We start from the raw sequence: 14,308 nt of genomic DNA on the forward strand, positions 1-14,308 counted from the left end.
ATTTAATTAGTTTTGATACCTAACTAAAATTAATAAATTAATATTAAATAGTTATATTATATTATATTTAATATTAATATCAATTAATATTGAACAGACAAAATGTATACTTAAATTTTTTGATCATTAAACATTACTTATAATATTTAAAAAGATACTTTTTAATTCATTAAAATTAAATATAGTTCCATATTTCTAATATTTGTTGACATAGTTGATGTCTGGTGCTAGAAATTTTATTGTTTCAAATATTCTGAAAAGAAGATAAAAATAATTAAAATTTTACTTCATTGCAAAACATACACATTACTTTTTATTTATTTTACATATTATTATAAATTATAATCTTACAATATATTAGCAACAACTTATAATACTCTACTGTCTCTACTAAAAACATTCAAACTATACTTAAAAATCTTACCAACAAATTATCATTCTTGAGTATCATATAATTCTAATAATTTATACAAATATCCAAGTACATATTCATTGTCAGCATTAATTAATTCTTGTGTAGCAGGTTTACTAATAAAATCATTAGCTCTAAATAAAAATAAAATAAATCATTTAAGTAAATTGCTGAGAAAATGTGTATTTTTTTATAGAAATATAATTAATTAAATACAACTATTAAACATTATAATAAATTGCAAATTTTTGGCCAGGACCTTATTTGTCATTAAGAATGATTTATATTTAGAATATACATTCATAACACATTACTATGAATACAAGATAAATTAATATTTTACTTACAAACGTTGAGCATCATATGGGATTAAGGTATCACACATAGATATAAGAATCCAAAAAAATTGTTTAAATGGATATTCACTGTAAGGATTACTTAATGAATCATTCATTGCATATTGGATACCATGTCGATGAATATTTGTTGATACTAATCGTTTTCCTATTTGATCCATACATTGACATAAGATGCGTGTAATTATAGTAGCCACATTAGTCTAAAAATAAAAATAATAAATAATATATTAAAATTAAAAATTGAAGTTACTTAAAACAATACCTATAATAAGCACATAATTTAATTATTATAATATTTGTACAAAGAATATATGTATAAGGTGGTTTTTGCTTAAAATGTTAAATTATATGTTTATTTACTGTTTATACATATATGACTGGGATGGCAAATTAGTGGCAAGCGTGCCTTAAATGGAATGTAAAATATAAAAATATTATATACTATTTATTTTATAATTTTATATTTTATTTTTAATAATAAATAATGAGACCACAATATAAATATACTTTTTCATTATCTGCTTCAATTGTACAAAAAAAAAAAAAAAAATCACATCTAACAAAATACATTTAAATTAACACATTTTTTCTTATTTATATACTTACATAATATTTTTATAATTAAATGGTAAGCAAGAAACAAAAAAAAAATCATGTAATTTTTGGCATGTCAGTTAGAAAAATTTGCCACCCTTGATATATGGTAATAAAAAGTGTATACATATAAAATACAGATTGTATAACATATTGTTTAATGATTAGCACCAAAAAATTTACATTTAAAGTTATTAATTAATACAAGCGATAAGAAAAAATATTCTATTTAGATGAAATATATATTATATATTATTTTTTTTAATAGTTTTTTACAAAATATAAGAAAATACATACCTACTTAAATATAACAAATAAAAGCACTTACTAAATCTTTTAATGTATAATTTTTGAAACCTGAATTCTGAGAAATAATATTTTCATACATGTACACCAAGTATAAATTAATTACATCACTTAATTGATCCCCTGTTTCTTTTTTGCAGAAGAAGTTAAAAACTGGTTTAAGTGCATGTTCAATCAATTCCTTTAATACATAATGTTCCAGTTATATAAATTAATTTAGATTTTAATATTAAAAAGTAAATACCTTTTTTACAAATTGTAATAGCGTAATTAAATGATTCATTTCGATAAAACCATCTTGTATAAGTTGTATAAATACTTCTACGAGTCTTAGAGTATTTAAATCGTCATTGTATTCTAAAATTGATTTAAAAAATCAATCATTCAATAGATTTTAAAACCTGTTTCTTTTTATCAAGTAATACATACCACAGTTATTGCATAAAGAAAAAATAAACTCATTTAGTTTTAGATTTTGGTCATCATCAAGTATATAATTTGTTTCATCTAAGTTAAATCTAATTCGTAATAAGTCATTAACAATTAAAAATGCCTGTAAGTAATAAAAAAAAAATCTAATCCATTATTAAAGAGAGAAGACTAAAAGCTATGTTGACATAAAATACATTTATATATAAAAAAATATCTTACAGTCTCACAGATGTTTATCATTTGAGGGTCATATTTACTTGATGTAGTTAACATGGCATTTAAAAAATTATCATATGTATTTTCCACAATATTTTCAGACCGTACAATACAAAAGTAATTTTTTGATTTTGTTGGTACTTTTAAAATTGTTTGTCTGAATACTTCCATGAAAGCACTTAAAGCAAATTCCTAAAAATAATTTATGTAATTTTAAAATAGAAATTATATGTGATTATTTTAAATATCATACAGAAGCAATTAAATTGGTTGGAGAGTTATTGTTTAGATTGGTTACATAATAAGATAAATATTTTAATGGTTCCAAGTCTTCAGGTATCAAGTTATATTTTGATAGAGACCATATTTTAATCAACGCATTTTTTTGACTCAATATGTTTGATGTCTAAAATAACAAATCAATAATTATAATTTAAAACATACTAATTAATTAAAGATTTAATTTTAATTTTTTGTTTATTGTAGAAGCTTTAAAATTTTTTATCTTATAGATCTACTCTGTCTAAGTTAAGAAGACAACTCTAGTGGCGACGAGTTTTTGTTGAGTGTTAGTAAACAACACCTATTTATCACCTCTTACTTCCTTTAAGTCAACCATGTGTATACTTGTTGGATAGTTAACCCATGTATCTGTGCAAAAGCCGATCACAGATTTGTCTTCTGAACTCGAATACAGTATGATAAGTATACATATTTATGAAAGTTATATTATATTTTTTTCAACATTTTATATGATTACATTTTTAGTAGGATTTTCAATTTCAGCTTTTAAAATATTAATATTCACTTGTGCTATATCTTTAACACATTTCAAACACAAGCTTTGATCTGAACCTTCTAGATTTGATGTCATAATATTAATACATTTTGAAATCATTTCTAAAATAGTAGGGGAATTCCAAGTGTGATAAAATAAAGATCCTTGATATAATATATCGGATATTATCTATATTAAAATTTAAAGCAAATAATACAATTATTATTTTTATATATAGTTAGCAAGTTAATAAATAAATATATGTATTTAACAATATAACAGGTACCTTATTATCTTTGAGTAATTTAAAATCGATAAAATGAAGTAAAATCCATAGTGAAAACGCATGTATAGGTGTATTACATTCTTCAAATTGATTTAATAAATACATCACCATATAAGTAGTATACTCTATCTTTTTAATTGTATTAATATGCAACTGAATAGTCTAAAATAAAATTATACATACGTATTATTATCATGAATATTTATACATAACTTATATACTTATAAATCAAACAATTATCATTCTAATTACACGAGACAAAATGTGAACTAGACATAAATGGTTGTTGATTTAAACCAAAATTGGACCTAGTTCATAAGACAATAAAATGTAACCATAGATTTTACATATAGTCAATATCTCAAGCATCAGGCAAAATTTAAATAAATATTTTAAGTTCTATAATTTTCTACAGTCCAATTAATGAAACAGAATTACAGAAATAATAATATTGAGAGATATTAATAAAACTAACCAAATCAAATAACAGCTAACATAATATGTATAGTAAAGTATAATAAATATGGTTTAATTTTTAATATATATAATCCAAAAAAATTATAAAGTTAAATATTAATAATTAAATAAATGTTTACAAGTTAATATTTTTTTTTGTTTATTATTAGAACATTTTTTTTAGTACTATCTACTTGTTTTATAATAGGTAAGAATTAAACAATTAAAAACTAAACAAATGCTGTAATAAATACATTATAATACATTTATAATCATTTACACTTAAATAAAAACTAGGGAGCGACTATGAAATATATTTGAATATAAAATAAAATTTAAAGATGTATTTTCTTAATAAATCATCAAATTCATTAACTGTAACCTATGGTTATTACTTATTACATCCTATATAAATGGAAAATTAAACATCAGTAGGTACTCACATCATTTTGGTCTCCCATAAAAGCAATTTTCTGTTCTGGTTTAACACCAGTAATTAACCATTTAACAACATACATAAATAAAATTAAAAAATTGTGTTTTTCTGTATCTTCGAGATCGTTGAAGGTTAATAATTGAGATATCAATTTAAAGTCAGTCAATACAGGGCATAAATCATAAACAGCGTCAACAAAAAAGGAGGTTGCAATAACTTTAATCGGTAATGGAACACCTTCTAAAATAACTAATAGAACTTTTAATTGATCAAATACATTTGATTGAGAATTGACCATTTGTTTCATAAAATGTTTTGCTGCAATTCGGGCAATTTTGGATTTTTCAGAAAAAATTAATTCTAATGCTATTGAATCAACTTTATTCATGTGATCTTCTTCATCAATACTAAAATTAGTTAAAGAAAATATAAATAATTATCTTTAAAATATTATTTTATTTTAAGAATAAAAACCTTGGCAATATGGAATATAAATTTAATGCTGAAATTACCACTCCATCATTATTTGATAAAAGTAAATTAGCTAAAACAGAAACTATTTTTTTTATCAACATCTTCACTTTTGGAATATCACTATACATATTTAATATGTCATTAGAAATCTGAAAATAATTAGGAAATATTACTAACTAAGCTATTCTTTTCCCTTCAATACAAATGTGTATCCAATTAAAAGGTTCAAAAATAAAAATTTCAATTTTAAATAGTCAGGTTTGATAAGATATTAACCATTATAATACAAATACTAATTATTTAAAGAATTAAAATATAATAATACAAATGTATAACTATCAGATAAAAGAAAATATATTTACTTTAAGAGCTATAGTTTGTACACTTATGCTTTGATCTCCTAATGCCCAATAGATATACATCCAAAAATCATTAATAAAATAAATAGAATCAATATTAATCCAAAATGTTAATTCTAGTAAAACTTTTTCTCGTATAATACTAATAGTATCTCTGAAAATTAAAAATCAAATTAATATTTCATAATAAATAGATAATTATTTCAACTATATAAAAATAAACATATTTATACAAAACTATGTATACCCTACTAATCGTAGTTAACTTACTTCCATCGTTTTATTAAAAATTCTGTAAATAATATATCGAGATCATTCTTTACAAGTTCTACACTATTGGACTGTACTAAACCAGTTACTATTTTTAAACCTAAATAAAAAAATATTTAAATAAAATATATTCATTAATGTATTTAGATTTACCAAAACTTGTAGCTAAAAGTCTAGGTCCAATAAAATCAGATTGTGATATTTTAGTAAGAATATCCCTCAGGAATATGAAATAACTTTTATTTGCATCATTTTCAAAAAATAAGTTACTATGATAATGAAAAATTGCAGTAAAAAGTTCCAATGATTTTTGAACATCTATTGATTTTTTAACTTTTTCAGGAGAAATCAATGAACCACTTTTTGCCTAAAAAGATTAATCAGCATAGTATAGAATTTTACTTTTACCTACTTAGGAATGAATAAATAATAACAATAAGCAATAGTTATTAACTAAAAATATTAAATATCATACCAATGTTTCAAAACATTTATTAATTCTTGCAAAGATCAAAACAGAATTAAAGTTATTGAATGCATCTTCACAAACATCAAGATCAAAACAATTAATTATAACAGCAAATAACTTAATTGTACCACTTCTAGGATTTTCTTTAAATTTGCTCACCCAAATATTCACTATTTCCTTTAAAATAAAAAATAAAGGAAGTGTACAACAAAATGTTTTATGTTATAAAAAAATAGATATACAGCAAATTATTTCTAAACATCTTTAAAAAGTAAACTTACTTCTATTTCTGTAGTGCTAGTAATGGTAGGATCTATTACAGTAAAATAACTTATTTCAATTGAATCTCTTGTAATTATCGATGTCACTGCAAATCAATTGTGCATTAATTATTTAATTATATATATTATGAATAATTGAAATTAAAAGTACTTAAGTAGCCAGTAGGTACTTATTAAGTTAATTAAGTTAATGTTATAAAATTGTATTTTTGAAAAACAATAAAAGTATATTTATTGTATAGGTACCTATAGATTGTTTTCAGAATGAGAATAATTTTTGTATTTAGTGTATAAATAAAGCAATACTTATACCTAAATTACAATTAAAATAGATAAATAAATTGTAGGTATAAACTTACAACTAGAAGACAATGTCAAATTGGACGAAAGCATAACACTGTTGTCACTCGAAGAACAATTAGTTTCATCACGTTCAAAACCCATAGCAATTATTAGAATCAATTAATTTTATAGAATACCTACTAAATACTAAAGTTTTTTAGGATAAAATAATAATAGAATATATAAAATTGTTAACAAAATTTTAACAAAACGATTAAAGGGTTGCTTTATAAATCAATAGTCCATGCAAATGCCATGCGAATCTTATACATTTTAAAAATTATGACACTGGTCACTAGTAGAGGAAATATAATTAATGTAAAACGTTAAAACGAGTCAAAATGGCCAAATAAGTTTAATGACTGTCAGACAACATTGTGAAGACGAAAATTAATATTAAACTGAAGACATTTATTTATACATAATATAGACATACCCACCTACTACTATATTAGTAAACAGAAGGTATGTAAGTTACCAACTGTTTATGGTCAGATTCGACGCTCAGTACCGCCACCACAATTTGTGATTTTCAAAGTAATTACTAATTAAATTATTAAAGTCCTAGTTCTATTTTCTCTTGTCTACCTCCAGCTGAAGTACTCAGAAAATCAAGAAAGTGTGTATAGATACGAGATACTTATTGGCTATTTTAGTAGGTATACAATGTCCCGTAAGGATTTACCCATAGTGATATTTCCTGAAGTTATAGTTACCTATTTATAGACACGCGTCCGCGGGCTACATGTTTGATAACAAGAAAAAATATTGAAAATCATGAAATTAATGAAAACAAAATGTTGAAACGCCAACATTTTTAGAAAAATAATTTCTACAATATGGCTGTTTTCGATTTTTTTGAAAATAACTAATTAAACAATTATTTTTTTAACTTTTTTACCAAAACATTTAAATTTAATTTAAATATGAAACACTTTTTGTCCTTGTCCAGTTGTCTCCGTGAGTCCCATAAAAAATTTATATCACTAAAATTTCAGGAGATATCACAATAGGTAAATGCTCACGGGACATTGTATAAATATTATAAATTATATGACAAATTAAAGTTAATTCTTAGTACCTATACTACTTACGAGTATGTAGTTAAGTAAGCCGCTTGTTTTCATTTAGATAATACCAAAATATAAGTTTCATCTCAACCACAGTTAATAATAAATAGGTACGTACTAAAACTAAGGATACTAGTAACTACCAACTAGTATAAATGTATAATATACGTAGTGTAATGTTTAATATGGTAGTGTAATAAGGTACTAAGTAGGTAGTAAGTTGTATATTCAACTTCTGTACTTTTACTAAAATAGTAAAAAATAGTAAGTACACAAACATTTTGCTACAGACTGCAGTGATGTACAATATAGAAATCAAAAGATATCTATTTTTAAATAATCAACTATAGTCTATTGTCAATGGAAAATATTATACTGGTAAAGTGGTAAGAAAAGGTAAACCAAAATATCAGATAAATAAAACACTATGCTACAGAGAACAGATGTAAAATATTATTTTTTTATATCGATTAGGTATAAATTTAGGGCGAGTAGTTTATCAGTTGTAAGTATTTAAAGTTTAGATTCGCAGAGTGAAGTGGCACAGGGGTTACCCTGCAAAATGTTTGTCCACTACACTGCTTGTCTAAACTTGTCTACTCGCCCTAAATTCGATTTTTATATATCAAAATACTCAGAAAATTATTCTGCTTTGGATTATGAAATTAAAACTCTATGGTTGTCATTCAAAAAAGTAAACAACTTAAATAAATATAAGGATAAAAAATATTTAAAAACAAAATTTTTAATAAAAATGTTGTTTTTTTAACAACTTGAAACTATGTAAAAAAAAGTTTTCAAAAACATGAATACTTTTTGAAATAAAGAGTGTTTTATAATAAAAGAATCACTCAGTATATTGTATTTCCAAATTAATATAATTTTATATGTTTTATTTTATTCGACAGACGATAAAACAAATCACTATAGGACAGTGTTCTAATTTATAATTTTAATTTTCGTATAAAATATTATGTAAAATATTATATAAACAAATTTATAATATAAAATTATTATGTGTATATTTCTTGTTTTTTAAGAATATAATTTATGAAGATGAAACTAAAAAATTTTTATGTTTGCAAGAATGTTTGAGGGGGCTAAGCCCCCTCAAGCCTCCCCCCCGATTTCCGCCAATAATTGGCATACGTCAGTAAATGCGTAATGTACTATAATAATGTGTACAACTTTTTTATTGTTGACTATGGCGGCGAATGAGATACATTCCTATAGTCTATAAGACTATAAGTAGACTACGACCGAACAGCACGATAAACTAACGCGAAAAATGTACATACGTTTTATGATAGACTATTACTAAGTCTAGTAAACTAATGACTGGTGCTAGGATGGTAGACTAATTTGAATTTAATTAAGTATCAACTATTATGATGGGTACGGTGAAATTAACAAATTTAAATAAAATACATAAATTCTAATCGATCACCTTGTACATGATAACTAAGGCCCCTTTCTACGTGTTGAACTAAATACTTCACTCCGACCTACACATCAAATCTATCTTAGAAATATTCTTATTTATATTAAATAGGTACACGTTTTGTTTACGACTAAAATATCACTCAGATTCTCTAATTTAAACACTTGAATCAGACGCACATGGAAATTCCAAAGGAGACTTAAAAGAAGGTAGTGTCGTGACCTAAACTCTAAATTATGTTTAAAATAAAATAAAGAAAAAAATACATATATATTATAATATAATACATTGATAACAAATTAAATCAGTTATAAAATGGAACCACTGGGCTACTATTTTTCTCAAGTAATTTGTGTCAAGTGCTTATATTATTGTATAGCACTTATTCTTATTATAAAATTAGCTTACAGATTGTATATTAATTATGTAAAATACAAAAAAAAGATTACTGACTACTAATGACTATCACTTATTGCACGCACACGATTAAGTGGGCACTAAGCAATAAGCATCAAATAATTACAGCGTCCTAACACAATCCTGACTAAACATCCTACTCATTAAGGTTCGAATAATTTTGCAGTTGCTCTATTACCAAAATGTTGGTTATATAATCATTAATCAACATATGTAAAGTATCAACATATCTACGGATAAAGTGATCAACCGAGCCTAGAGTGAACAAAAAATAACAACGGCGGATTAGGACGAGATTGCAACACCTTACTTGAAAATGACTGGTCCTACCAGTGACCCTACCACTGATCCAACCTTAGGCATAATAATATACTCAGTTTTAATTTTTTGTGGCCTTACCATATAATTTTTGGCCTCTCTAGAAAAAAATCCTGGCGCCACCACTGCTTCGTGACCACCCTCCTCATCTAAAGTAAATATAAATTTGATCATATCGTTGGGAAAGCCAAATTTTGAATGAAAAAGTTCATTTTGTAAACCAGTGTTTTATTATTTTTGACCTACGCGGTCCCCCGGTTGAGAAACGGTGGGTTATACGACAGATTGATATAAAAATCATAATTTTTTTACGGCGCATCATATACAATCACTTTATCACTCCTGTGTTGTATTAACAGACATTAAATTTATTTCAATATTCTGTATAAGGTAACATAATAATATTATTTATTGTGTTTTAAAAATGTATGTTATTGTGATTATAATACACATACAATAATAATAATATAATAATTATAATATACATTTGGTTAAATTGTACAATATATATTAAAATTATTACAAAAATCATATAAATTATAAGATATAATTAAGTATCTATACGACTATACAACTGATATAGTTTTAGCTTGGTAATATATAGTTATATTGTTATATATAATTTATAGTAGTTAATCTGTAAAATCTATTTAAGGTGTTCTGAAAGATTTCTGGGCATGAAATCTGAATCTAACTAAACAAACTTATTTTTAGATTCTGAGCGCAGCGATTCATTAACGGGATATTTTCATGATTGCGATTGCGATCACATTTTGAGACAGTAAACATACATTGAGATTTGAGAGTGGTTCCTAATAAAAAATTGGATCTAGATGATATCTTTTAAAATAATCAGAAAAAAAATAGAAGCCGGGTATTTTTAAATAAAATTATTTTTTGATAACTGACTTTGTTTTTGTTGTCATTTATATACGAATGAGATAGGTATGACTTGTGGCAAAAAATGTAGATTTGAATTTTACTGATTATTAACATGGAAATTTTTTTGAACATGAATACATGATAATATGATATGATTTTCAAAATATTTTAGCTCTTTTTATGCTATTTATAGACATTCTAAGTTAATTAAAAAATACTAACCATAGAAACTTGAAAAATTTCACTACAAATTAAATTATAATGTTCTATTCTTGATGAAAATATCAAAACATTTGAACTAATAATGCAAGCTACTTGTGTTTATAGTCATTACATTTTTTTTTTGTTTTGTAGATGTTGATAATAATTATTATGTTGGTCAAGAACTAAGAAGCATGAGCATTTAATAACAGGCTCCTCATAAGTTGTTCTCATATAATTATTTAAATGCACTTTTTGAAAATATATTGGCAAAATATTTTTAATAAGCATTTGAGGTTCAAATTTTTACAAAATTGTTTATTTAAACAAAAAATAACGTTTTTAATTATATTGTTGTAAATCGTAATTTCAAAAATATTAATTATAAGGAATTGAGACTTTTTTCATCTACATGTATTATTATTTATTAGGTTATATTATAATAATTAATAATTAATTATACAATGTCCATTGTTCATCATTATACGTTTTTAAATTATATTAAATAAAATTAAAACGTTAATTATAAAGAATACAGTGTCCGATGTCGTGACCTACAATATTTGCTTAAAATTATATGTAATATAAATATAATCTACTCAACCCATTTAAAGTGGCTTCTTTAAAACAAGTCTTTCACATTTGTAAATTCATTAACCAAACATTCTTAATGTACACGGTATACTTCTTAATTAAAAATGTGAGAGAGTAAGTAACCGCACTGCTGTTCAGTAGTATAATAATATGTCGAGTGAACTACGATAACTAAGTAAGTTGTAATATAAGTGTTAATTTGAATTCAATGAGACAATGATAAATCTTTGCATGAGAAAACAAATGTTGTGCGTAAAAAGTCTGTCAGCTTATATTACTAAAAAGTAGTTTATTTCAATATTAGTATATTAAATTATTTTTTTGCCAAAAATAATTCATTTGAAAGTCCTTGTGAACCACGTTGTTGAATTATTATACATTATAACTAAAATTGTTATTCGTTATTTAAATATCTAATGTTGTTCAAAGCAAAAAAACATTTTCACCGATACAAAAAATAAAAATTTACATCATATAGTAAATTAATATATTTTTGGCTCTGCTTAGCATCTAAAAAATAAATTATATAAATTTTAAATTTTAAAACATTTTAGGTAAAAAAAAAAATAGTTTTTTAATCACCCTCTGCAAAATATTTTTATTCGTCAGTATTTTAAACTTTTGAAAATCGTCAAAATACTTGTAATAACACCCAGTGTGTTGAAACGTTTTAAGTTATAATTAATGAAAAAAAATTTTGTAATCTTTTAATTTTAACTATTTATATATGATTTTTATCTTTCATCATTATTATTGTTATTTTTTATGCATGATTGTATAAATTAAAGTAATAAGATAACCTAACAATGTAACAGTCATTCGATTTACAGATAGACACATATATATTTACATTATATGAGAATTATAATTGCATAATAAAGTCCTTATTGATGACACAAATTTCGCTCTATATCATACGCACAATACATGGTAAGTAGTAACTAGTTTGTTATGGAGTAGTACCTATAGTGTAGCTAATAGATCCAACGAGTATCACGCTATGCTGGTTATGAACAGTCGGATTGTAGACACCTTCACAGGCAGTGCAGTGTTTACGCGGAACGGTCTTTATACTATATTATTCTCGTATAAGATTTATATTTATAGAAGAAGTATACGATTTTCGTATTTTTCATAATTTATTTTCTTTCGCTTAGTGTATTTTAATAATTTAATTTTAAATGTAAATTCTGATCAGGCTTCACCATGACTTGTTCGGACAAGGGATATACTAGGATCAATATCCTTTCTACGTGCAGTAGATCGGTAGAAACTGCTAAACATAAACGCATTTTTATTTCAAAAAGGTAATTAGTTTTTAAATCATTTTTTTTTTTAATAAAATTAAAATAATTTTTAAGCTATCATTAGGACATTTTTAATTATATGTTGTTAATAAACGTAAAAATAAACTTATAAAAATTAATTATGCTTATAAAAAAGAAGAATGTATTTAAATTATATCATTAGTACCATTTTAATTAAATAAATAATTTTTTTTTACAGTTTGTTAATAACAGGTTTTATTTTTGTATAATTTTAATCCAAACTTGAAATTATTTCAGGAGCAAATAAGAATATTAAAAATAATAATAAAATAGAACTTATTGGTTTAATCTTTAATCCATAATAAATAATATCATACTATAATTTTAAAAATAATAAATAAACAATTAATTTACTGTTATATAATGTTAAGTTTAAATGATAACATTTAATTTTAAACTGTAATCCAATTGTCGATTTTCAACTATCCATAGTAACTAACTGGCCAAGTGTACAAAAAAATAATATGATAGACAATTAATATCTATATTAACTATTAAGTATGTTCTAGTAGTTTTATTCAGTGTTCAATTTTTGTTGATATATTATAGTATAATACCGACTTAAAACCAGTTTTAAATACCTACGATATTTGTATTTATAGTTATATACATGAGTTATAAATTATAATAAATTGAAATTTAACCTAATTCACCTAAAGTAACTTTAAAATGGTATTCAAAGAATAAGTACTTAGATTTTCTACACAATTTAAAGAATATTCTGTGGTGATCAATGTTTTTTTTTTTAATGAAAATCAAACTTTGAACGATTAGTTTTTTTGTTTTTAAATTTATATACTATATTAAATATAATATTTAATCTAGTACCTACTAATTAAACTTGTATTATTTTTACAAGCTATATATTATTAATAGATTAATATTAATTATAATAATTTACAAATCATCATATTTTCAAAATCTATCATTTTAAATCCTTAGAAGACAAAGTTAAATGATTAAAAACTATTCAATCAAATTTTGATTTAAATACATCATCATGAAAAATTATTTGTTTCAGTTTATAGAAATAAGTGTGATTATCATTTTTATTTAAAAAAAAAAATAATCGAATTTTTTTATTACTTAAATTGTTTTAAAACCAAAGTCTACAAATCTGAAATGCATTTTCCATCGTATATTTTTAATTATAGTTAAATATTAAGGGATATTGTTTAGTTGAACTTTTAAAGAGGTTGATGACCTCTACAACTTCAGCTCCATAAGTTTTATTCTATTATTATTTTGATTACCTAATTATAACTTAAAAATTATAATACTACAAATTTCAATCTCATAAAATTCTTAAATTAATTTTTATATAAAAAAAATATCAAATATTAATGTAGTTATTACCTTGTTAAATTTACTATTTATTACAAAATAAGTATGATGTAAATAAAATATGTATTGTTTATTTTGAGCAACAATATGTGCTCACAAGATGTTTTTTAATTCAAATAAAATGTTACGTAAAAAAATATATACCAGTTTTATTTATTATTTATTTGTATTGGTCATTGATATCCTGTTGAGATTTTATTATAAAAGGGGTGAAGCAATTTTTAAGCTTAAGAACATTTTATT

At 23.4% G+C, this 14,308-nt stretch overlaps 2 protein-coding genes across 2 annotated transcripts in view; one reads left to right on the plus strand and one right to left on the minus strand.

Annotated features, from left to right (window-relative positions):
- Positions 1-120: 120 nt before the first annotated feature.
- On the minus strand, positions 121-6,839 carry LOC113548963. The gene is made up of 18 exons (XM_026950079.1): positions 6,488-6,839; positions 6,129-6,214; positions 5,854-6,024; positions 5,532-5,745; positions 5,379-5,478; positions 5,112-5,262; positions 4,750-4,898; positions 4,283-4,682; positions 3,384-3,545; positions 3,080-3,286; positions 2,573-2,725; positions 2,323-2,511; positions 2,101-2,224; positions 1,916-2,028; positions 1,694-1,852; positions 760-971; positions 425-546; positions 121-253 (listed from the first exon to the last, which is right to left on the minus strand). The coding sequence occupies exons 1-17, from the start codon at positions 6,570-6,572 to the stop codon at positions 435-437; spliced, it is 2,787 nt and encodes a 928-aa protein (XP_026805880.1). The 5' UTR covers positions 6,573-6,839; the 3' UTR covers positions 121-253; positions 425-434.
- A 5,586-nt stretch (positions 6,840-12,425) lies between these two features.
- Positions 12,426-14,308, plus strand: part of LOC113554092 (heparan sulfate 2-O-sulfotransferase pipe) — a 29,121-nt gene continuing 27,238 nt past the window's right edge. The window contains exon 1 of the mRNA XM_026957786.1: positions 12,426-12,700. Within this exon, the coding sequence (XP_026813587.1) occupies positions 12,600-12,700 (101 nt within the window). The 5' untranslated portion in view covers positions 12,426-12,599. The remainder of the gene's footprint in view (positions 12,701-14,308) is intronic.

The sequence above is a fragment of the Rhopalosiphum maidis genome, chromosome 4 (genome assembly GCF_003676215.2).
Source record: "Rhopalosiphum maidis isolate BTI-1 chromosome 4, ASM367621v3, whole genome shotgun sequence".
Classification (NCBI taxonomy): Eukaryota; Metazoa; Arthropoda; class Insecta; order Hemiptera; family Aphididae; genus Rhopalosiphum; species Rhopalosiphum maidis.

Excerpts from the sequence above, each read along its gene's own strand:
- LOC113548963 (XM_026950079.1), bottom strand. The coding sequence starts at position 6,572 with ATGGGTTTTGAACGTGATGAAACTAATTGTTCTTCGAGTGACAACAGT. Across the intron at positions 5,479-5,531 it reads ACTTTTAGCTACAAGTTTTG|GTTTAAAAATAGTAACTGGT; the intron begins GTAAATCTAAAT and ends TTTTTTATTTAG. Across the intron at positions 972-1,693 it reads ATTATACATTAAAAGATTTA|ACTAATGTGGCTACTATAAT; the intron begins GTAAGTGCTTTT and ends TTTTATTTTTAG.